At 37.0% G+C, this 26,761-nt stretch overlaps 1 protein-coding gene across 4 annotated transcripts in view; it reads right to left on the reverse strand.

The window, feature by feature from the left end:
- The window catches only part of Taf1 (TATA-box binding protein associated factor 1), a 185,967-nt gene that overhangs the window by 89,032 nt on the left and 70,174 nt on the right, over positions 1 to 26,761 (reverse strand). For all 4 annotated transcript variants that reach the window (XM_089099541.1, XM_089099540.1, XM_089099539.1 and 1 more), the window contains 3 exons: positions 21,065 to 21,243; positions 10,841 to 11,078; positions 5,255 to 6,254 (listed from right to left, as the gene is read on the reverse strand). In XM_089099541.1, the coding sequence (XP_088955667.1) occupies positions 5,255 to 6,254; positions 10,841 to 11,078; positions 21,065 to 21,243 (1,417 nt within the window). The remainder of the gene's footprint in view (positions 1 to 5,254; positions 6,255 to 10,840; positions 11,079 to 21,064; positions 21,244 to 26,761) is intronic.

A 26,761-nucleotide genomic window follows, 5' to 3' on the forward strand; every position in this document is an offset into this window, starting at 1 on the left:
CAATGGAGAAGTCAGATGAATTTGCGGCAGACAGCCCTTCTTGGCCCGATATTCCAACACCAATATTTGCTATTTGAATCATGGCAACATCATTTGCACCGTCACCGATTGCTAAGGTTGTCTTCTTAGTGCCACTGCCGACTAAATCAACAATTTCGGCTTTCTGTGAAGGGGAAACACGGCAACAAACTACAGATGCACATGATCTACACAGCTCAAAGAAATCTGCCTGACATTCTTTCTTCAGGGAATGTGCTAATACACTCCCTTCTACAACTAAAGCTGATTTGAAGGTTCGATTCTTGACCTCCTTAATACACTTTTTTATTTGATTTTGCATATCTGGGGTCATCTCGAGCAGGATTAGCGACATGTCTTCGGTGAACAGTTTTGTTGAATAGCCAATATTAATTGCTGTTTCACGTTTATCTCCAGTTAGTATCCACACAGAAATACCCGCCTGCAACAAGGCTTCAATGCTTTCGGGTACCTCGTCTTGGAGTTTATCTTCAATTGCTGATGCTCCAAGCAATCGACTTAAACGGCGTTCAAGTCGATCCATTGCTTTAGCAATATTTTCCTCCTGATTTTCTATGGATCCATGTGCAGTTTCAATTTCCAAAATAAACTGATCATAAACCTCATCTGTTATATCACCCATGGCAAAACATAGAGTTCGCAGGCCTTGCTGGGCGAACTGCCGTAAATTTTCCTTTGTGACTCCAATAAGCTCTTCGTCTCTGTCATTTAATCTGTCAAATATTACATTATCCGCACCTTTGCAGTAAATTTTTATTCTACCCTCTGGAGTTCTTACAACAACGGACATCCGTTTCCTGTCGCTGTTAAATTCAAATGTGTGCAAAAGCTCATAGGTGAAACTCTCGCCCCGTCGGTCTACTTTAATGCCATTTAAAGTTCGATTTTTCAAAATATAGCCACATTTAGCTGCACCCTTAACTAATGCTCGTTCATCAGGCGACGATCCATTATACTCAAGATTCCCATTATTTGTATCAACAACAATAGTATGGCAAATCGATACAGCGGTTAAGAATTCTTGTAAATTCTCGGTTAAATTTTCATCTAGTGTCGGCGATTCAATTGCGTCCCGAACCTCTTCTACTGAGAACTTTTGCCGCGCTATTGTACAGTGTTTGAAGTCCATTATATTTTGCGTCAATGTGCCAGTTTTATCAGTGAGCACATATTTAACATGTCCTAGTTCATCTGTAAGACAAGATGATTTGGCCGAAGCTGAGGTTCCCGTTTCCTCATATAACATTTCAGAATCATCCTCAATTTGTTTGGCTTGAAAGAATCTCACCGTTTCCAGAGCAACGTTCAATGATATAGGTATCAAGTTATGAATATATAAAAAGTAGCGAGCTGCTTCTCTGAATATCACGGAAATAAAATTTGACGATTTCAAAGGCCAAAACCAGCCATATGTAAGTAACATGGAAAATACGGTTGCAATTACGGTCAAACTAATAAGCAGAATAATTACGACAAACACTTGGGAGTTTGTTATTTGATGAGTTTTGGAATTTTTGGTTAGGACTTGCGTTGAGTTCATTAGCAGTTTTGTTTCGTGCCCAATATATACAGCGACTCCAACCACCCAATCTGCATTTCTTAATTGGGTTCCTCGCTCTAAAATATTATATTGAGCAATAGCTATAATTTGGTAACCTAATAAATTGCAATTTCCTAACCTACAAATACCTGTAAACTTGCTCAAGTCTTTATTTGGGGCATCGCATTCAATTTCACAATTGAACTTTATTAGTTCATTGTTGTTGTCAGATATATCCCTTGTTTTTTCAAGTGCTTGACGAACCTTTAAGTTAGTTTCCCCATCAAGGTTCACAGTTTCAACATGGCAAACGCCATCCGGTTCGCTTGACGATAGTATAACAATATCTGCGGGAATAATAGAGTCCTTACACACTCTGATGAGGTTCCCCTCAGCTACACTGCTCCAATGACATTGTTCCCAGGCACCATTCATAAAAATATCCACCTTTGTTTTGTTAGTATTTTCATCAGCTTTGTGTCGCTGTCTTTCTTCAATGAATTCTTTAAACCCAGACAGAAAATTAACAAATAAAAGGGGGGTTAACGTGAACCATGGGCCAAATGGAAAAAAGTCAGGAATTGATTCAAGGATTATGACTACACAAAAATAAATATTAGACCATACTTTGCACTGTTCCAATAAGAAACCAATTATAAATAAGTGAAAACCCTTGTATTTGGCTGTACAAACACTGTTGGAGGGTTGACCCACTAAAGCCTTTGATAGCCTACGCTTTATAGCCTCCCATGGCATGGTAATATTATTCTGTGAATATGACTCGGAATTTGAGTGACAAGTCTTAATGATCCGTTTGTTTTCCTCTTTTTTCTCTTTTGAGGTGAATCGAAACTTCATAACTAGCGAGTAACAGGTAAATATGTAAAAATACCATTGCTAAATATGTTTAGAAATTCATTAACACACTAATATACAGGATTTCGGGTCATTCTTAAATTGATTTTCGGCTTATTCTTTGTATTTTCAGTGTTTTTATATTGTAAATAATTTTGCATTTGCTGTTTTACTTTTTTGGCTAACGTTGTACGCTTTGGCTTACAGCTTGAAATTCATGTCATATTGGTAAAATTGTCAATTTAAAATTTTGACAAGTTAGTACTTCATGCATACTATACACAGACTGCAAGGAGGAGGGGCAGAGTTTCGGGTTATTAGACCCTACGAAAGATAAAGCTACGTTATTAGACAATTGCTAGTTATCTCCAGGGGGAGCGGAAGTTGTCAGTAAAGAAAGTGCTTATGACAATATGACAGCTTAATATCACAATGGTTGCAGCAATAGCTCCTACCTAGTAAAGAGTGAACTACAGCCCATATGACCAAAAGTTTAAAATGCGTTTTTAAAACTGTCAAATGAGAAATAATCTACATTTGTTGCTCATTTAGGAACGGTAACTATTATTCTGATTAATCTAACAGTGAAATGTTATTTTAAAAACAAATTTGAAGGATTTTGAAAAGGCCTGAAACCCATCGACAATGACGTCGTGTCGAAATAATAAATACGGCATTGGAATCGTCATAGTCGAAAAACATAAACGAGAAACTTACACACACACGACCCCCCCCCCCATCTTGAACAACAAGGAAAATTACTTTTTTGCATGGGTAGTACTGATATTTCGAGGAAAAGGTAGAAACTTCTGAAACATGACGTCACATCGAGACTAATAGTACAAAATTAAAACTGACGTCGTCGAAAACTCTTAAACCCGTCTTAAAAAAACAGCGGAAATTACATTTTTTGCATGGGTGACGGAGTGTGTCCTACTTATGTCCTACTACTATCAGATTGCTTATGATTACTAATATTAAGATTACTTAATATTCATATACATGAGGTATTTGTAAATTTTTCCTGATAACACCGGAGTAAAGTGCTATATGGCACCAATATTGACACTTTGGTACCACTTCAATAGTGGAGAAAGGCTAGGAGACATATGAATTACATCGCTAAAAAAAAAAAACTTTAATTGAAGGCTCATAGCCTCCAATGGCTGAAGCAGTAGCAGTAACTAAGTCAAGAGCTAACCACTGCCCATATTGTCTAAAATTTTCTAATCGTGTTTTTTAAGAATCTTTCAATTGAAACATGCCCACATTTCTCATAAACATATATTATATGTAAATGGACGAATTGCGTAACTTACAGTCCTTGCCCTAAAGACTATGAAGGTGGAGGGGGAGGGATTAACATCCCAAAATACATAATTACTGGACCTTTCTACTATGCTGAAAAAACATGTCTGAAAACTTTGATTAAATGTGTCTTGGGAAACGACGGGCGTGGGGAGGGGGGCCTGGTTGCCCTCCAATCACTTTTGACTGTCAAAAAGGGCCCCAGAAATTTATATTTCAGAAACAACCTCATATCCCCCTGGGGCATAACTTACAACCCTTGCCCTCCGGTTCAGGGGGCTGTGTCCACCCTGGAGGCGGTCAGAGCCACCTTCATTACAGGGTCTTCAGACTATTTTCAGACAAAATTACCATCTCAAAATTTTGATTGGACGTGTTTGTGTAAAAGAGGGCGAGGGGGCAATTTGTTACCCTCCATTCAGGTTTTACTCTTAAAAATGCACTAGAACTTTCAATTTCCAATCAAATAAGCCTCCTCCTAAGTTAATGCGACTAACCCTTCCATAAAACCTTATATGCTCCCGGGGCATAACTTACACCCCTTTCCCCTAGGCTTTGTGGGGGGGGGGGTGTTCACCCGAGAGGCATTGTTATATAATATTTGGATTATTTAAAAAAAAAAATGGTACTACAACTTCTTATTTCCAATCGAAGAGCCCCCTCCGAAGCTCCCTTTCAATAGAAACCTTTTATGTTCATAACGGGCAACTAGCATAGCGCTTGCCCTGAGGGCTGTGAGGGGGATAGACATCCCAAAAGACGCAATTACATCAGAGAGAGAGAGAGAGAGAGAGAGAGAGAGAGAGAGAGAGAGAGAGAGAGAGAGAGAGAGAGAGAGAGAGAGAGAGAGAGAGAGAGAGAGAGAGAGAGAGAGAGAGAGAGAGAGAGAGAGAGAGAGAGAGAGAGAGAGAGAGAGAGAGAGAGAGAGAGAGAGAGAGAGAGAGAGAGAGAGAGAGAGAGAGAGAGAGAGAGAGAGAGAGAGAGAGAGAGAGAGAGAGAGAGAGAGAGAGAGAGAGAGAGAGAGAGAGAGAGAGAGAGAGAGAGAGAGAGAGAGAGAGAGAGAGAGAGAGAGAGAGAGAGAGAGAGAGAGAGAGAGAGAGAGAGAGAGAGAGAGAGAGAGAGAGAGAGAGAGAGAGAGAGAGAGAGAGAGAGAGAGAGAGAGAGAGAGAGAGAGAGAGAGAGAGAGAGAGAGAGAGAGAGAGAGAGAGAGAGAGAGAGAGAGAGAGAGAGAGAGAGAGAGAGAGAGAGAGAGAGAGAGAGAAGAGCAGAGAGAAGAGAGAAAAGGGAGAAGAGAGAGAGAAGAGAGAGAGAGAAGAAAGAGAGAGACAGAGAGAGAGACAGAGACAGAGACATAGAGAGAGAGGGAGGAGAGAGAGAGAGAGAGAGAGAGAGAGAGAGAGAGAGAGAGAGAGAGAGAGAGAGAGAGAGAGAGAGAGAGAGAGAGAGAGGGGGAGAGAGAGAGAACAAAAACTATAGAAGTAGAAATGGAATTCGAGTAAGGAAAAAACTCACCAGTTCTCCTGAATTCCGCACAAAGTTTCAGGCGTTTTCTAATACTGCTCTCAGAATGAGATGGAAATGCTTTCTTAATATCGTCCATTCGAATTCGTCGAGGATTATCACGACTTCTCCAAAACAGACGGAAGATAAAAACTTGTAAGAAATCACGGATAAAATTGTTTGCACGTTTTGAATTTGGCCCAAAGACCTCATATAGGGGACACTCCTGGCCTATTGTAAATAGAGCATCATATTCACGTATGAAGTAACCATTCCTCGTACGAATGATGAGGAAATCAGTAGGAATGTTCTCGTGATGATACATAGGGGCTCTGTACATATTATTCTCAATAGCAGATATACATTGACCAGGATGGAGGGTTCCAAGGAACGGGGAGGTGTGCGCAAGTGCTAATTCTCCATATGGTAATTCTGGTGGCCCTGTATCTACACCCACTTTACGTTTATAATAGTTTTTAGCCCGGGTGCACATTCCAACTTGACTTAGTAGCGGTGGATGTTCTTCACAGTATTCAGTTAGAATAAGCTCCCCATCCTTCCCAGACAAGTCTTCCAGCGTCCTCATATAGAAAATATCTCCACCACCCGCAGCAATCCTATCTTGCTCTCTTTGTTGTGCCATCTTTTTTATATGTTTGGTCAGAGGTTGCACTTGATGGTGACCAATTGTTGATAAAGGACCTGTCGTAATTCGTTTCAGTGGCGGTCGATGAAACTGTCTCAGTTTTGTTGGTCCCATGTAAGTTGGTATAAGCGGAGGTCTAAGTTCAACCACTGGAGTTGAGTGTTGTATAAGCTGACCGGCAGCACTACTTTTAATGGCAGTATCAGGAACTTTTGGCTGGTAGTATTCATCATTTGAAATATTGAATGGGTCTTTATCATCATCCTCTGATGGCGGAAGAGGTGTATCTTCTTCGATGACATTAATGATACCCGAACGACCCAGAAGCATTTTAGATTTCTTAACATGAGGATGTGGGATCTTGATCTATAAAAAAAACCTGTGAAATCAGAAGCGATAACTGAGAGAAGGAGGGGGGGGGGACGGATTTTGACATACAGCTCTTTTTAGTAATTTCATCAAAAATCAAAACGGACTTTTTGTTTCATATCCTTTTTTACATTGCAAATCTGAATAATATTTGAAGTGATATTGATGCTATAATAATAATTTATTTTTGACCCACTAACAATTATAAAAAGTGGAGTAACAAAAGAAAAAATTACAAAGTAAAGACATACAAAACATAACACATGCAAAACAATATGAATATATATAACTACAAATGTAAATCAAAACAATCGCACAAGAGGATGAAAAGGACCCAAACGCTTGCAGGCCTCATCTTTTAACTTGGAGTCCAACTTGTTATATGACGTCAATATATCAGTTGCATTAAACATTCGAATAATCTTACGGTTTCTATACCAACGAGTCAAATGCAAAAGATATTTACAATAACGGAAATACAGAACTCAAATATCCTGCATATCAGTAGTATTAAGAAATGGGCGCAAATCTGATAGAAAAAGAATAGAATGGTCGCAATATGTTGAATAGAGTTTAGCCAATGCCCTACGAGAATGTCGGCCGCGATTTGGGATAACTTTAGCATGGCCTGCTTTAAGCTTAATCTTAATATCTGCATGTGCACTAGCACGGATAGCTGAAATAGAAGAGCAGATACTAATCCCGAGCCAACGCAACGCAGGAGCCAGCTTAACTGAAAAAGAACTACAACTCAAATCACTAATTGGGTTATTAGCATTGAAAACTAAATATTCACATTTTCAGCATTAAGCACGAGGCCAATTTTTCCAAAAGCTTAGAAACAAACTGGGCAGACTTAGCTAGGGTGAATTTTGAACGGCTAATAAGTAATAAATCATCTGCATAAGCAATATAAGATAAATTAGTTAGACCCGTAAAACACGACGGAAAGATACGAGAAAGCACAGGGTATAAACAAGCATTAAAAAGATATGGTGACAGAGCCCCTCCCTGCCTAAGTCCAAACCGAATTGGAATATTACCAAAAAAGATCTCTCCTGACCGAAGTCGAACATATGAATTTGCATACCAAAAACGAAGGACACATATAACAGATGAATTCACTCCAAGCTGGGTAAGAGAATACCATAGTTGGCTGTGACAAACCGAATCAAAAGCTTTTGAAATATCTATTCGACCTGTTGATGTATAGTTACCATATTACGGTAGAATTTTTTTTTCTTCAAACGCTCTACATGTGTCCTTTCCTCTTTTCTGTTTGTTTTATGCTTGATTTAATTGATCCAGTCGATTTTAATCTCATGTCTACTCATTCCTAAAAGCCATGACTTTTTAATGTTTTTCTTTCGACAAAGTAAATTATGAAGGTTGATCGTGGAAATAAATAAGCATAACCAACTGCTCTACTTAAATTTGACAACGCTTTTCATCGGTATCGATTCAAATAATAGCTAGCTGTAGATTCCCAAAGACAACGACACCTTCAAATGAAAACTACAAAGTCTTAAGCTGATTGGTGCCAGTCTTAAGCTTTAGATTATTTTTATCTTTTTTTCTTCATGAACCTTTCTTTTTTATGGGGGTTGAATTACATAGGGATTGAGTTGAATGGGGGTTGAGTTGAACAATTTTTGAGTTGGACAAGAGTTGATATAAATGGGCTGAGTTGAACGAGTTGAGAATGAAACGCAGGTTGAATTACACGCACATCGTAAGTTTCAGCTTAACTATAAATTAATCAATATCACAATTAATATCAAAATTAGTATCACATTTCTTCCAGAACATCCCTCTCTCACGATTAAGGTTCTAGCGTATCAAATATAATGGTCCTTTGAGCACTCCAACTTTTATGATATTCAATTTGATTATTATATGAACCGTTCAAATGAACTTTCTATCGGCATATATCGCCTCCTTGAAGTAGATAACCACATACCTGTTCTATACAATCAAGCAATCTACCTGATGATAACCTCAGATGACGTTCTCCACTCATGAGCTACCCCACTCTTAGCTATTAGGACGGATCCTGTCACGGAACGTCTTAGCCAATCCAGACACCAGGTAAATATACCTAGAGCGTTTTATGGTCAATAATCTGAAATGTGTAGCTCTGATTATATATTCATAGCAATCATCATCAAAGCTATTGAAGTGGCTGACTTTTCAAAATGGCTTGAATTGCAGAACTTACAGGGAGGCTGAAAATGAAGCTGTAGCCTCTTACACTCTATCATGGTAAATTACCCAAGTGGAAAGAGAATTAGTTTAATTGATAAATACAAGGTAGTCAACTTGAACAAGACAGTGGCTGTCTTATTCCTCAAATAATACCACTTCCGTAAGTTTTGATTTTCTTTGTGTCTATCATCCTCTTTTGAACCCTAGTAGCATTCATCTCTTTCCTTTATCAGCCCTACCCAACCTTCTGCTTTCTAAAGTCCTTAAATCTAGCAATTAACCCAAGTTGAAAACGATAACAAATCTTTTTCCTGGTCATTGACCTTAAACCTTCTATTTTACACAACTGATTAAGAATGTTAGCCCCGCTCTTATATATAATTAAGTAAAAACAAAGTTTTTTCAACTGAAAGTAAGGAGCACCATTAAAACTTAAAACGAACAGAAGCTATTCCGCATATGAGGGGGGTTGCCCCTCCCTCCAAACCTAGCTTTTCGAGCTTAAGTTGTTTAGTACTTTTAAAAAAGTTTCTAATTGTTCTAATTTAACGACCCTTGTGTTTCAGGAGTCATTCTTAAAGAATTGGGACACAATTTAAACTTTAGCGCAAAGAGCAAGGTACTGAGGAGGGGGGCAACCCCTTCAAAATGGCGTGAGACGGAACCTAGTCACCTTCCAATTTTTTGGCCATTTAAAAATGGCAGTAGAACTTCAAATTTTCGTTTGAACGAGTCCTCTCCCGTTATTCTAGGACCACTGGGTGCCGTAATCTTTCTTCTGGCAAAAAAAAAAAAAAAAATCCATATTTTTGAAGATAGGAGCTTGAAATCTCTACAGTAAGGGGTCCCTGATACGCTATATCTGATGGTGTGATTTTCATTAACATTCTTTGACTTTTATTTGGAATCAGCATAATTAGCAGATTCTTTTGATATACCTATTGACGTAAAAATTCCGTTTTTTTAAGCTTTGGGTTCTCCCAACTTAACTGTTTGATCACGTCTTTTTGACTGGTCCCTTTATGATCTAAAGCTTTAATTCAAAATATTTCAACAGGGTTAAATCGAGAAATGTTTATCCATATCAGAAATCGTGGTCGTTTTAATATGCGTTGTCTCGCTAAATTGTAGAGTATTTCTAGTGACCATGGAAAATTATTCACTTCTAGGTTGTATCTGCTTTTTAATAAGTAAGATCTTATCCAATAAAAGTTAGCCATTTTGATATTGTTAGTTTTATTATATTCTCCACTTGATGAGCAAAATAGGCACATTGTGGATTCGTTATGGCAAGATAGCAATTTTGTCCTCGCTTGAAATTGGAGCAAAGATCAGTCAGATAAAAGTTTTCCGTTGGGAGTCTCGTCCAATTCTTTTTTTTTACCAGTTATTACTTTGTTTGAGAATTGCTGGGTTTTTTTCTCTTTCTTTGTGTTACTTCACTACCTCCATATATTGTAAAGCGGGTTGAAATAAACTAATATTATTATTATACTTCTACATAATATTTATGTGACTTAACATTGTCCAAGTTTGTTTTTTCTTTATAGTACTGGTAAAATGTCTCTTATTCATTCATTTCCCTTCGTTTCATAGCCACGCAGTAATTATGGAATCATTCAAATAGTAAATACGCCAAGATCTTCTAAAAGATTACGTACCAAGACTGACCTAAAGCTTTCCATATTTTCAGGGGGCGCAAAAAATATGAGGTCCCATAAGTCATTCGGCTCACTATTTATTTACTTATTTTTACTCATTATTTGTGAGGTCTCTTCACACCGTTTACGATGGAGTAAGTCCACCTGGAACTTTTGAAAAGAAACTTATTTAAAGCTTCTGTAGTATTTTTTATATAATAAATATTAGAATGAATCACTAATGGCTACCTGGAATGATAGAAAGAATGATCTCTATTATATGATCCATCTACAAAAAAAATAAAAAAGTCCGAGCATAAATGAAAAACAAAAACAAAAAGTCAACATATACATTAACAAAAGCAACGACATCAGCCTTTAGATAAGTGTAGTCCAATGTGACACAGAAAACAAACTTCTCGACTGCTCGAAACAGAACAATCGATTACTCAAATATAGATAAAACAAGACATTAAACCATGAGTCACCTTCTACTTCCTTTTTTAAAACCATGAGTCACCTTCTACTTCCTTTTTTAAAACCATGAGTCACCTTCTACTTCCTTTTTTTCTCGAAGTTTCGGAACTGTCATTTCTGGACCCGTGTTTATCCTATATTTATTAGTGAACATTCTACAAGGCACATATATAATTTACTAAACCAAAATTAATTTACAAGCATAATTGTGCCTCCTCTATGCCTTTTACACCTTAGAAATTGGAAATAAAAAGGAAATACCTTAACTGGTGGCTGATCACTTTTTTCAAGTGTCCTAGGATCAATATCGTCAGGTATTCCAAGGATAATATTATCATCATTCATGTCCAAAGTAACTACCTTTGGTTTGGGGATTTTGTCCATACATTCTGGGTCCCAGATGATATCCCCTTCCCATAAGCCTTTCGTCAACTCGTCGTTTTCAGCGGGGAAAACCGACCACCATATATCTTCTTGGGCGTATTCAGGTGCAAAGGATCTAAATACAACAGAAAATAATCTACATGGGATGTGTCCAGAACTCAATTATGATCTAGCTTTGCACAATTGTTAATTGTCTACACCCAGCCAATCTGAAAACTATCACGTGACGCTACTCAAAGAGTAACTAAATAATTTCTGAGACCAGGCTGGCTAATCATGACAAAACAAAAAAAAAATCGACAAGAGACCTCCGCTCGACCGTACTCAGTGCAGAATACTAAAATAATACAGAGAAAAGTCTAAAGAACAAAATAAAAACCAAAACTCAAAACAAATATTGAAACTAAAATAGGAAGATCCTTTACAAGGAACGATGACAGGGTTATCCTTTTGAATAACAAGGAAAGTAACTTCTTTGCATTGGTGACACTGGTATGTCCTCTTGTTTTTCTTTTTCTTCACTGTTAGCAGGGTATAGAGCATCAGGGATAGCTATACCAGGGCTTGTTTAAATGATAAAATACAGCTTTTGACAAAAAAAGACACTTTCCCATACAGGACGATGTTATATTGGGTATGATGTAATATTTGAGTGACTGCTGCCTGTAGTTCGATTTTACTATATCCAGCAAAGAAAAAGCGTTTTTTTTTTGTTTTTTTTTTCTTACTACGTCGTTGAGAAGGGGTTGTAGAAGCTAATTTGATTGGAAATTGGAAGTTCTTGTAATATTTTTAAGAGTCAAAAGCTATTGGATTAAAAAAAGGTATAATTTTCCAAAAACAACTGCATTTGTTGGTATGTCTTACGTATCATTATCTATGTGATATAGGACAAAATACTAATTCTTATTAGAAATAGAGGTTCATTCTTTACTAGGTTCAGCTAACATTTGATACAACATGGAACGACTTTCAAACCATATTGAAAGTAAGAAAAGAGAAACAAAAATGGGATCAAACACGTGATCAGACATAGTAACAAAAAAAGGAAAAAACATAGGACTATGAGAACGAAGCAACTCACAAAAGAAATAGGAAAGGGTGAAACACGGGAACGAACACAAGATCAAAAACAAGAAAAGATGCAGAAACTAAGGGGCACAGGAATACCACAACAAAGACGGACACAAGCAGCAAGTAAAAACACAAAAGAGTAACGAATAGCAACACAGCAACGACCACAGAATTAACACAAGAAAGAACAGAGGAACAAACATTATTGTGAACATAACAGGAATAGAGGAATAACAAATGACACAGAAGAGAGCTCATACAAGTTAAATTTGTTTCAGGAAAAGCCGGAAAACACCACCAAAATTAGGAAAATGATCTTAGTGAAAAGTACACCAGTGAATTCAGCATATCAGACAGCCGTAATTCAGAAATTTCTACAGACTATGTAATATTTTTTTTGAAAAGTTAAGTTTTTGAGAGGGGACAAGTTATACAAATTGTTGCTAACAATATTAAATTAAATAATAAAACACCTAGCCTTCTCATACTGGTTCACAGCTTTAAACTGATTGAAAAATTCAGCATATCAGACAGCCCTAATTCAGAAATTTCTACACACTATGTAACATTTTTTTTGAATCGTTTAGTTTTTGAGAGGGGACAAGTTATACAAATTGTTGCTAACAATATTAAATTGAATAATAAAACACCTAGCCTTCTCATACTGGTTCACAGCTTTAAACTGATTGAAAAATTCAGCATATCAGACAGCCCTAATTCAGAAATTTCTACAAACTATGTAATATTTTTTTGAGAAGGGAATTTATAAATTGGTTTCCAATAGCAAAAGACCTGACTTTGTACGTTTAAACTAAAAGGTTTAATTTTTGAGAGAAGACAAGTAATACAAATTGTTGCCAACAAAATTAAATTGAATAATAAAACACCTAACCTTCTCATACTGGTTCACAGCTTTAAAATGATTGAAAAACGTAAATGGAAACCAAATTCAAAAAAGCTATATTCCATTTTAATAAAAAGAAAAAAGGGGGAGACGGGAGGAAAGAGGACTATCCTTTCGTTTGGATGTTTCTTGACATCGTTGCCGAATACGAAAAAGAGGAACATACGAAAAATAGGAATAAATTCACTGCACGTGGAGAAAACCCGAAAGGCAAAGAGAGCTCTACTAAACGCGATGCGTTAATGACTAAACACGATGTACTGTTGACTAAACACGATTCAATGACTAAAAGTGATGCATTAATGACTAGCACACATAAATCTGAATCTTCAGATAGTGAGGGAGCATCAACCAACTCAGCACCCTCAGGAAGGAGCAGAGAAGAAATGTCCATGTCAATATCAAAAAGTTCAGAATCAACTTATTCTGAGTCTGATGAAAACGCTTCCTCCCAAAGTATATCAGTGTCAGGGGATTGGGACGCAATAGAAAGCGGTCCAAATAATCAACTTCAGCAAGTTATTTCGGATTGAGCTGTGAGTGAAAATTTTCATGTACGAAACATAGCCTAAACAACTATAAAATAAAAAGAATAATAAAGCTAAAAAAACCTAAAAAAAGGGGGGAAAGGCATTAGATAGGTGAATTTTCAAACTACGAAGGGTAATATTAAAAGTGATAAAGTTACCGAACTAAATAAAGATACGGAGATTAAAATAGATGCACTTCACGATTTATTTAAAATGCTCGGTGACATAAAAAAAAAAGGCTGGAAGAGATCAAGATGTAACGTTTGATGAACCCAATGCATCACATAGGTTTCAGCCCTCTTGAAGACTATTTAATTATGTTTCCCAGATAATACCTCCAATTTCACCCTTGGCTATAGCTCTATTTTAAAAATTTTTTAATATTATGTAAATTCGGCAGATGTGCGTGAAAAGTAAAGCAAAGAAGAAGAAAAAAGGTAGGGGACGAAAGTAAGAAAAAAAATGAAAGTGAAGAAAAAACAAAAAGGAAAAGTAAAGAAAAAAGAAAAAATAACAAAAAAAAACGCCACGCGATATGTAATACATCTGGTGCAAATATTTTTTAAACTATAATTTCCCAGAAATATACCCATGTTTTAACCTGCCAAGATTCACGGTTTTGTAAGACAATTTTAAGGAAAGGAACTAAAGGAAGTCAAAAGAAACAAAAAGAGGTAAATAACAACTAAAAATGTCTCAAGGCATAAGGAAGTCGACAGGGACTAAAGGAAGCTAATAGATACCAAAAACGTCTACCACTACTAGTACTAACTAGTCACTGCAGCAATGAAAAAAAGAAAGGGAAAAGTAAAAATGGAAGTGACAAATATCGGGCACGCGATATTTATCACGTCTGGCAAAAACATCATTTAAAGCTATAATTTTCTCAGAAATACACCCTTGGTTTCAAGCCATTTAACCTGCCAAGTTTCACAGTTTTGTAGGACAATTTTACTGGAATTTAACTGATTTTTCGGTACACAATGTTTAACACAGGTTAAAGGACGTGTACCACTACTACGTAAAAGTTCATAGGTATCTATAACGTCAAGCAAAGTTATACATGAATTTTAATGAATCCGAACAGCTAAGGCAAGAGACATGGGAAAATGTCTGAGGTAATAATATACGAAAATGAAGCACAATAAGATCTACGGCGAGAACAAGCATCACAATGAATCCCAAATGAAACAATAGACAAAGAAATATGCGGTTATAATATATGCGACAGGGATGATCACATCGAATCGTAAATGAAATATGCGGTCAGAATAGAAGCAAAACAATGAGAATAACTAGAGTCCCAGGAGAATGCAAATCATATAAAATGGATGATTCTTTGATGCGCTAACAGGAAGAAGGAAATAGATTCTAGCCATAATTTCGAATTCAATTGAAATTGCTGACTTGACACCTCATAACTTAAAACTAAAAAATAACGCAATTTACTTAAAACGAAAATTACGTCGGGACATTAGGACTCTAGAAACTTGATATAAAAGTCATTTTAAACCAGCAATGCTGGCCGACTACTGCTGGTATCTAAAGAAAGAAGATTTTACGTCACATAAAGAAGAAAGTGACATCATTTCATCGTATTTGATTAATGTTTAATGGTTTTATATTCTACTATTTTTAAAATAAGTATATCATCTCAGTTACAATAGCGTTCCATGATAAAATCATGAAATTAACATAATTAAAAAAAACAAAGTCTAAAATACTTTTCCAGCTTCTTTCAATTCTGGTAAGATAATCATAATAGAACAAGTTATACGTGCTACACCTTTAATACTATTATTTTTAAATTCTACATCGCAGAATTTGTTAAACACAGCTAATTTCATTTCTGTTAGAAAAATAAGTCAAAATTGTTAACTGATAATCGAAGCCATGGTAATTGACACGGTAATTGTCTGTGTTTTGAATGAACTGTTGCTGAAAAATAAGCATAAAATTTAATGAAATTCCAAAATTCTTGAAAGTTTGGTAAACGACTTGAAGGGGTGAAATGCAATGAAAACAAAAGGAAACTTGATAATCAATAGGGAAATTTTCTTGAGAAATTCTTTTCTTCAGAAATTTGCTGAATGCAAAGAAGCATTTTGCTACTGTTCCTAAAATCCCTCAATTTAAAAAAGAACCAGCCATTTCATGGACAACAGAATTGGATCCCAACCACCCATCTAGATATTTCATCTTCTGCTTACGCATGCCATGCGTAATCAATCCCCTTTTTTCAGAAACAAAAAAAGAATGTGCCATATACCTATTTGCGTAAATAACGCCATTCTAGTTGCGTAACAGACCCCCTTTCTCCGTAATAGGGTCAAACATATTATTTAATGAAAAAACATAAAGATGTAACCCTAGGTTATGTACAAAAGAATGAGTATTTTATTTTTGTTATGGAATAAATACTTCTCATTCGAATTCGGATATCCGATCACAATTTTGAGATAGCCATTTTATTTAGCATAGTTGAAAAGTCCAATAAATATAATTTTGGGGAAGACATAACCCCTCATAGTCCCTGAGGAAAGGAATGTAAATTACGCAATTTGCCCATTGTTCACATGTAGTATCTATTAGTGAGAAGTATGCCGAAGTTTTTAGGGGTTGACGTTTCTGCGGGGGAGGGTTTCCCACGGGGAGAATTATTTTGGGGAAGAAAAGTTTGCAAGGGGAATTTTTACACTGGGGAGGGAGGGAAGGGGGTTTCCTGACATGATTTGAAAAATGGCCAGATATTAAATTAAAAAACAAAGGAAAAGCAAGTTGTTTCAACTGAAGGCAAGGAGTAACCTTAAAACTAAAAACGAACAGAAATTATTCTGTGTATCAGGAAAGCTGCCCCTTCCTCAACCATCGCTTTTGCGATGGTTGGCCTAAGGCTTGCCTTTAAGTTTAAATTCTCTAAGAAAGACTGCTCATACAGAGGGACCACCGTTGAATTTGAATGAGAAGTATTTATTCCATAATAAAAACAAAATAATCCTCATTCTTTAGTACATAGCCTAGGGTTACATCTTGATGTTTTTTCATTAAATAATATGTTTGGCCCAACTTTTGACGAAAAATTAATTTTAAATTATGCAAATCTCAAAAAGTAGAAAACTTTTGTGTATAAAAGAGAGGTAGGATGCAACTAAACTAGAAGCCAAAAATCTTACAGACTCCTTTGGAGTCTTATAGACTCCAAAAATCATAAACAAGAAATTTTCCGCATATATTGAAGTAAGGAGTGTCTAGCTATAAACCTAGCGCTTAGTTCAAAGAAGCGACAAGCTTCACGAGGTTAGTGTGTGGTATATATTACAAATCAGACAGAAAAAAATTATACATTGTAACAACTAACATTTCAACAATGCCTCAGCCACCCCCCTCCTCCCCTAGCAGGGCCAGATATAGCCTTAGGCGATATATCAATGATTCCTCATTTGTAGTTTTTTGCAATTTCGTTTTGAATTTGAACCAACCGCTTGTGAGAAACAGACACAAAGTAGCACAAACCCACGAAATAAGCAAATTCCTGTGTATAGCCGAAGGTTATAGCTGGCCTTATTAAGGGGGTGAAGCTGAGGCTCAATTACATTGGTATGATTATTACATTTGAAAAAAGCCTCACAAAATTCACCAGGGAATGCCTACCTTACGATATGCCCCAATGTAATTACCTGCAGATATTTTGAATGAACTTGCCTCTACAGACATAAATAGGACCTATGGACCGATTCAGCCTATTCAACACAGCCATTCCTTCGAAATATTCCATCTTACATGTGCAAATGTTTAGTTATTCAGAGCTTATTAAGACACAAATAAAGGAACCTATAGTCAAAGTTAGTTTACCTATTAAAAGCAATGCTTTCATGCAATCTGAAACCAGTGTAGTATTGGAAAATATTCAGAACTTGAAGAAAAAGGTGAGAGAAACAAAGTTTATTTACCAAATATTACAGCCTCACGATCCTTTCTGTTCGAATTAGTGATTTCTGGTCCAGTTTCTAATATAACCCTGGAAGCACATGCTCACTGACAGTGCGCATGCACAATGGTCCAAAAAAAGCGATAAATGTATGTTACACAAATGGGATACGTAGACCACTTCCGCACCCTGATTATACTTAGCTGAAGTTTCAAAACGCAAATTTAGACTATCGGATGAAGAAAAATTTGAGTTATTCTTGCGTTTAATTAACTGAAAAAAAAACAAGTTTTTTTAACTGAAAGTAAGAAGCGACATTTAAACTTAAAACGAACAGAAATTATTCCGTATTTGAAAGGGGCTGTCCCCTCCTCAACGCCTCGCTCTTTACGCTAAAGTTTTTTATTGTTTTAGAAAATAAAGTTCTGAGACACAGTCAAACTTTAGCGCAAAGAGCGAGGCGTTGAGGAGGGGACAGTCCCTTTTATATACGGAATAATTTCTGTTTGTTTTAAGTTTTAACGTCGCTGTTTACTTTCAGTTAAAAATCTTGCTTTTTTTTATTTAATTTCTGAGCATTTTTGAATTAATGCAGCTTTGATTTTGGTTCACCGTACATGAATAATTAAAACGAAATTCGCATATTAATTATCCTTTTTTTGGCTAATTGGCTTTCTCGAAATTTTGTTCTGACATAACTTACGAATTAACTTACGTAACAAATTTCTATATTCTTATGTTTTTATTACGTATATCAGGGAGTTTGCCCCTAAGTCAATACCCTAGCTTGTATTATAATGTTTAAATTTTGTTTGGACCACAAACCCCTAGATCCAAACGGCCGGTCAATTAAAAGAGAAAGCTCTTTTGAAAGTACTAAAAAACTTTAGTTTAAAGGGCGAGGTATTGACTAGGGGGCAGCATCCATCGCATGCGTAATCATTTCTGTTCGTTTTAAATCTTAATATTGCTTCTTACTTTCAGTTGAAAAAAATTTGTTTTTTTATTTAATTTCTGATCGCTTTTTAAATAATGCTGGGAAATCTGACACCCCCTTCATAGAAATGTCCCTTCCCCCAAGGAAATATCCTGCATAGAAAGATCTTCCCCCTTAACCCTTACTCTTACCCAGAAACCCCACTAGAAAAAAATTCCTCCTTAAAACGCCTGTATACTTCCCAATATCCAATAATATATGTAAACAATGGGCAAAGTTAATAACTTGCAGCCCTTTTCCCAGGAACAGTGGGGGATTAAGTCATCCTCAAAGACATATTAATTAGATTTTCGACTATGCTGAACGAAATGGCTATCTCAAAATTTTGATTGGGGGACTTCGGGAAAAAAATGAGCGTGGGAGGGGTGAAGTTGCTCTCTAATTTTGTTGGTCACTTAAAAAGGGCACTAGAACTTTTAATTTCCGTTCGAATGAGCCCTCTCATGATATTCTAGGAATGCTGGATCGATACGATCACCCCTGGGGGAAAAAAAAAAAACAAACAAACAAATAAAAAAAAAAAAAAAACAAAAAAAAAATAAACACGCATCCGTGATCTTTCATATGTCAAAAAATAAAAAATTCCACATTTTTGCAGATATGAGCTTAAAACGGTTATAGAAAGGTTCTCTGGTACGCAGAATCTGATGGTTTCATTTTCATTGCAGTTCTATGACTTTTAGGTGTTGTTTCTCCCTTTTTTCAAAAATAAGGCAAATTTTCTCAGGTAACTTTTGATCGATAAAACTAACCTTGATAAAACTTATATATGTGGAATGAGCATAAAGATCCGATTCACTTTATGTATCTATTGGTATCAAAATTCCGTTTTTTAGAGTTTTGATGACTATTAAGCTGTGTCATTCTTTACTTAAAGTCCGTTACCACGAATTGTTTGATTAAACCAAGTTTCCCTCAGAATCGACAGGAGCGCATTTCTTTCCTTGCGGCAAATTAAAAACGCCAAAAAAGATGATGTTATAATACCAAACCAGAAGAACAGCTAACATGAAGTAACTCTTCGAGGGAAAGGCAAAGATCAACAGTTTGCCTCCCACACAATTCATCTTTTAAATAAATAAAAATTGATCTTAAAACAAAAATTGAAAAAGTATAACTAGAACAGGCTAAAGAGCATGGCAGGGAAGAATCTTAGAATTAAAATTAGGGTACTAGAAGCCTAAGTGCGTCCCTGAAGAGCGTGGGACAGCGTTATGAGGAAACATTTAAAATAAATAGGAAGTCCATGAGAGGAAGTAAAGAGTAAGGCTAAAAAAGAGTGGGTTAAAAACAAAGTAGGACGACACTAGACCCTCAAGGTCTAAACCGGCGGTGCTGATCTCCGTTTCGTGGCTCTTCAGCCAAGAAGTGCAATGGGCGGTTGGGGGCTAGTAATCCTGTAATTTTGCACACCCTTCCTACTTACCTTCCCCAGTTTTCTCTAGGTACCCATTTAGAGCTGGGTCGACTCTGGCACCACTGAGCAGTCACGCCACAGACCCCCGTCCCAAACCAAATAATTAGCCACCCCCAGGAATCGAACCCGTGCTCCTCGGATAAAGGATTCCAACCCAGCGCACCAACCACATAGCAAGGACGGCTCTAAAAGAGTGGGTTGGGGAATTAGCATTCATAGTCGTTTTGTTCTTTGGCTGGTTGGGGCTACCAAGTAGTCAGTGGCAGTAGTACATACGAGATAATTTCGCTTCAATAGATCCTCAGGGTTTATCAACAAAGGGTGGACGGGTAGGTACCTCTACCCGTCTTGCAGAAAAAAAACTTGGTACTGTAGTGAGTTGTTAGTAGAAGTAGTAAACATTTTTAAGGAGTAACTTTATACCTAAAAGATTTAAAAGTCAACCAAATTCTTGGGTATATCTTTAAAATAATGGAATATAACACAGGACGTTATTACATGGAATTATTATTATGGAATATAACACAGGACGTTAACACAGGACGTATATTAGCAATGCCCTAGGCATAAAACAGGTAGTTCGAGAAGCAATTGAAATCAGACTTAAGACTAATAATAACATTTCCTGAAATAGGGACTTGGGGGAATTTACACTAATAATGCTCTATACAAAAATTTAATTAGAAATGATGTTACAAAATATTTTAAAAAACCAAAAGACTTTAACACAGAACCGGTCACAAAAAGACCTTTGAGGTTAGCTGCCAAAAAGGCTCGATTAGCAATAAGAACGTGTTTTAAATTATTTTTCTTTTATCTCAATGAATCGCCTTGTTTTACCTCACTTTTTAATCAGTCCTGGTTGAACTTCGCTGAAATAAGAATGCTGGGACTGTGTGAAAAACTTTTCTTTTCAGTTTTATTTGTCACATGTTGCTGTGAGTTTTTCTTTCCCTATGTTCCCTTGGACATAGGGCCAAAATATGCACTCAAATTATCTTCACTGTCTTAGAAAAGAATTCCTTATTGTTCTTCTTGTTTTTATTGTTTGTGAATTTGTTTAACCGTAAGTTCCCCCGACTCACGGCAGCTGAGCTTGCAGTCACACCACTGACCTCCATACCATGCCGAAGAACTGGCAACACCAGGATTTGAACCCCCACCCCGAAGGAAATTCAAAGTCTAGCATGTCATCATCTCAGTTAAGTGGCTTTATTTTCTTGGAGCCTATTTATGTCAATATAAACTTACGCATGTTTCTCCTTTTTACTATTGGAAGTTTTAACGACGGCTGGATCAGGCTTTGACAATGGACCAATGACAGAGCTACCCATAGGCTTAGAAACGGTAATCGTAGCTGGAACAAATTTGCTTGGACCATTTGACATCCAGCCAGTAAAAATCGATTTGTTATTGAAGCGCGTGATGACCTGAAATTAACACAAATGTATATGTTAAATACCTTTAAAATTACATGTAATTATAGACAATAGTTCAAAGGTTATATTCAAAAATGAAAGGCCGATTAGGAGTAAAAGAAGTAACATATTCTCTCAATATGTTACAACATTTAAAAAATGATTCTAATTACAATCTATATACTAATCCCAGCAAGTTCCTTCCAGGTAAGATTATTATTTCTATGCTATGAGTAGCTCCCCACGAACCATTCGACATCCAACCAATAAAGATCAAGAAGCACGCAAAATGAAAAAACCATAATATCTAATACTAAAATAAACATAAATATATGGGCCAAGTACCATTAAAAATATTCGTAATCATGCACAACAGATGTCAAAATAAAAAGAAAATATCGTGTAAATTCAGTCAGCTGGCACTAAAAGTTCGTCCAAGTAGCACAAATTGATACTGAAGTAAAATGCATTGGTCTGAGCCATCTAGCATTTTTTTTTTCTCTAATGTTACATTTCTCTGAACACCGTAGTGATGACACTATTCTATCATGTTTTGTATGTTGAATGCGGTTGTTTATCTTACTTGAGCAAATATGTCGACGTGAAAGGGGAGGAGTGAAAGGAAAATATAAAATAAAGGGTAAAAATCTATCGTCATAATTAAGAGATTTATCTATTATTATATATTTCAATTTAATTTTAGTTGTGAATATAAAAGGCAGTACGCGCAATGAAATTATTTAAGTTATGATTACCAATGCTTAATTATCAATGTCAAAACCGCCTCTCTTCTTCAGCGCTAAAAAAAAACATTCACATTATCAGAACGAAAATGTGAACGAAACAAAAGGGAAAGCAAACCTTGAAAGGAAAGAATATGAAAAACCATAAAAAATAACCACTACTACTACTAACAACTGTAGCCTGAGCCTAACACAGATACACATGCTTCTCCTCCGTCCCAATCTATTCAAAGCCTCCCTCTTTATACCATCCCAGGAAATTTCCATTTCCTTTAAATCTTTCTTGATGACATCCTCCCACCCCAGACACGGACGACCTGCTTTTCGTTTAGCCCTAGACGGTCGGCCGACAAGGGAAATATTTGGCGATCTGTCATCTTCCATCTGCAGAACATGCTCTAGCCATCTCAATCTTTCTCTCATTATAGCCCTAGAAAGCGAGATTGAACCACATTTTTCGCGCAACCTAGTGTTTGAAATACGGTTAGTCAGCCGGGTACCCAGAACAATCCGTAGGCAATTTCTCTGGAAAACATCTAGTAAATCTTCATCTACTTTTCGGAGCGCCCTAGCTTCAGAGCCATATTTGACAACTGTCATCACTGTAGCTTCCAATATTCTAATCTTGGTTTGCAGACTTATCTTCCTATTTTTCCATACTTTTTTTTTAACTGTGAGAAAATACCCTGAGCCCAGGCTATTCTACTTTTAACATCTTCCCTGCTCCCACCGTCTTTATTAACAATACTACCAAGGTAAGTGAACCTGAGGTAACCTGAGAACCTGAGGTTACCGAGGTAAGCTACCCACCTGATCAATGTTTTAATCACCCAACGTCACATTTTCATCTTCACTTATTCCTAGCCTTAGTGACTTATTCTTCTTAACATTAATTTTCAAACCTACTCTAGCACCCTGAACTCGCAAAACTTATAAAAGTTCATTCATTTTGCTCACACTTTCATCGAAGATGCTTAAATCATCAGCATAATCTAAGTGCCAGAGAGCTTTTCCTCCCCATTTGATTCAATGGTCTCCCATTGCCTTTCCTGTGCTCCTTAAGATGAAGTCCATCAAAATTATCCATATAAACGGGGATAAAACACAACCCTACTTAACTCCTGATTTTATACAAAACCAGCTGCTAACCTCATTCCCTAGCTTAATCACAGCAGTGTTATTCTCGTACATAGCACTAATCACTTTAAAGTATTTGTCTGGTGTACTATACAAGGATAAGACCTTGGCTAAAGCTCTTCTATCAACAGAATCGAACCCCTGCTCATAATCTATAAAACTGAGGGCCAAAGGTGCTTGACAACTAAGGTACTTCCCAATTATTAACCTGCCTCGGCAGCTGTCTTCGACTCTCTCATCAGAGAGGAGCTATGGAGAATTATGGCTGAAGACGGTGCGCCACAGGAGCTCACTGAGATACTCCGAAGTGCGTATAAGGACACTGAGACTTGCGTCCGTGTTTCCGGCAATGACACCCCTAAGTTTCCATTGGAGTTTGGGGTAAAGCAGGGATGCCCCCTTTTGCCTACATCATTCAACTACACGATAGACTGGTTCATGAATAAGGCAATGTAAAACCACAACGGAGTTTTTTTTCGACAAATAGCTAGTTTCCTCCGGTCCCTGACAGATTTAAACTTCGCAGATGACATTGCTGAGCTGGAAACCACTGCCGACAGCTTACAGGGCATGATCAAAGATACCTCTGATGTCTCAAAGTATATCGGACTGGCCATCAGCGGCGCAAAGACTAAAATATTGGCTCTCAACCAACCTGCTACTTGCCAGGTTATACTCGACAGTGAGCCAATAATAAACGTCGAGGAATTCAAGTATCTTGGCTCTATCATAACACCAGATGGCGGAGCTGAAAGAGATATCTCTTCCTGCATAGCAAAAGCCTGGGGAGTATTTACTAGTCTGAAAAAAGCATTATGGACTAGACGGGAGATCTCAACCAAAACAAAAGTCAGAATCTATGGTGCAACTGTTCCGAGCAGTACTACCGTATGCTTGCGAGACATGGCCGATCAATACTGAAGATGCGAGAACTTTGGACGTGTTTGACCACTGCTGCCTTCTTTACATCCTACGCATTAAGGGATGGGACATGATTTCTAATAGTGAAACAAGGATTCACTGTGACCAATCAAAAGAGCTAACACTTATCATTAAAATGCGTCGCCTGAAGCTCCTCGGCCAGACATTGTGCCGTCCCAAAGGCGCGATATGTCGAAACGCCCTTGTCTGCGAACCAGCCCCCACCAGGAAACGTAAACCAGGAGGACAAAAGAAGAACCTGTGGAAAAAATTCAAGGAGGACCTGGAACCGTGGGGGGGGATTCAGGAGACACGGTCGGAGATGGGACAAAGACTGGCTGAAGATCGCCGGAGAAGCTGCAGCCGACATGTCCAAGAGGTCGTCGGAAGTCATTCCAAGATCTTTTGGTGCCGGGCAGGACAGTTCATCGTCTGGTTCCCGCCGAAAGTAAAGTAAAAGTAAGAAGATTTGTTATACACATCCTCTACCTTTTCTAAAACCACACTGTTCTTCTCTTAAAACTTTGTCTATAGCATCTTTCAGTCTAAAAAGTATCATATTACTAAGTAATTTGCTATCTACAGAGACCAGACTAATGCCTCAATAATTATGACACTCACTCTCATCACCTTTCTTATAGTGTTTTAATTCAGGTTTTCCTAAAATCATTAGGTACTTCCCCTTTTTCAAAAATCATGTTCATAATCTTCAGTAACTTATTTCTAACCTCGAAGCCACCATTTAAAAAAAAAACTTATTTACCACATTATCAGCACTGAGCCTTATTATTTTTTAATCCTTTTAGTACTGTCGCTAATTCTTCCTCACAAAACAAATTTTCCTTCACATTCAAGGTATCACAATCTTTTTCATTTTCCTTTATATCTTTTCCTGCAACTGTATGTCGGTTTAGCATATTCTCAAAATGTTCCGCCCGTCTCTCTTTAACTCTCTCTTTATCACTAATTGTGGCACCGTTCCTATCTTTAATTGGGACAAGTCCGGATTGACTGTTCCCTCTCAATTTATTAACATAGCAGTAAAATATTTTACTATTATACCGTCTAGCTGCATCTTGCAGATCCTTGGCAATTTTATCCAAGGCCTCCACTTCACACCTGCTTAGTTCATATTTTGATGCTTTTTCTACTATCTTTACATTCCTTTTGTTTTCATATGATCTATCACTCAGATAATTCTTAAATTCTCTCTATTATATCTCCCTTCTCCTCTCTATTAAACATAAAGCTTTTTCACGAATATTCTTAGCTGCAGTCCTAACTTTCTTCCCTAAGACACCTTCAGCAACTTCACAAATTATTTTTGTGAAATTATTCCAACCATCTTCCACACTGTCAAATTTGAAACTCTCAAGTTTAGTGTTTAACTATTCCTGGACAGTTTCTCTCAAATTCTCATCCTGGAGTCTACCAACATCATAATTCCCTGGGAGGTAGTTACCCTTCCGAAATTCAGCTTTAAATTAACCCTACACACTACTAGATGGTGATCTTTACTTTTAACATCAATAACAGCACAACTATAAACGCTAATATCTTGTATTGATCCTGCCAGTCTTCGGTTTACTATAACATAATCAATAAGGTTTAATGTCTTACCATCACGTAAATACCATGCCAACTTATGGGCCATTTTATGACCAAACACCGTATTGGTCATAACTAGACTGTTATACCTACAAAACTACAAAAGTTTGTAGCCATTACTGTTTTCATTTCATACACCAAATTAACAAAAAGATAAAATCAAAAATTTGCAAAATAAAAACTGAAATCTACGATTAGAAAAAAAAGACACTATTCGCATAAGATTAGTATAAGATTAGATTAGTGACTCAAGTGATATAGCCAACTTAATTTTTGACAAAACCCCTCATCCATACACTCAGGCACACAAACATGAAGTAGATGGTTTCAAACATATTCCCTCTGAAATTCCGATATTGATACTTTTACTATATTCTTTGTTGTATTGCCCACTTGATATGTATATTTTTTTCAAATTATGCCTATCCACTTGTTCCCCATTTCACTCAAAATGGCGTATTTCCTTAAAAAGAAGTGCTTTAAGAATCGTTTTAAATTGCCAAAGATGCCAAAACTTTTGGTTTCTGTTATTCCTTGGTTTCAGAGTATTAAGCTACGTTTACATGTACGTCTAGCTAGAATCTCATCTTTAGACACGTGTCTCGCCAGAAATCAGTGTCTAGGCAACTACTGTTCCCCAAAAAATTCAGTGCTTAGCTAAAACTACAAATTTAGTTTCAAATCGATTACAGTTGTTATTCGTGACAGCTGTCACCAGTATTCGGGGAGTAAGGTGCGGATGTCACCACTTACTCGTACAAAAATGGTACTACACCACTTACTGGAGGGGAAACCCCCGCTGGTGCCAAATATTATAATGGAATGCCAGCACTTACTACCGCGGTTCAGTAGAAAGAGTGTTCGGTAACATTCACACTGTGATGGGCCATGCTCCCGGGCACGGAAGTGTGTTCAAACAGCCCGGTAGCAGACACATAGAGTCAAGGGTGAACCCAACCCGAACCTCCATTAAAATCTTTAACTATTTCCTCAGGAGTCAAAAGGACCCCTCTGTCAATATAGTATTGATGGTATTTATCGTAACTCTTTTCCTGTCCTGTCTGGGTTCATGGAAAAAATAGTCTACACAGCTGTATAAAATAAATTACTTGTATTCGTCC

The sequence above is a fragment of the Artemia sp. Qi Xiang Cuo genome, chromosome 13, assembly GCF_049724085.1.
Source record: "Artemia sp. Qi Xiang Cuo chromosome 13, ASM4972408v1, whole genome shotgun sequence".
Taxonomy (NCBI): domain Eukaryota; kingdom Metazoa; phylum Arthropoda; class Branchiopoda; order Anostraca; family Artemiidae; genus Artemia; species Artemia sp. Qi Xiang Cuo.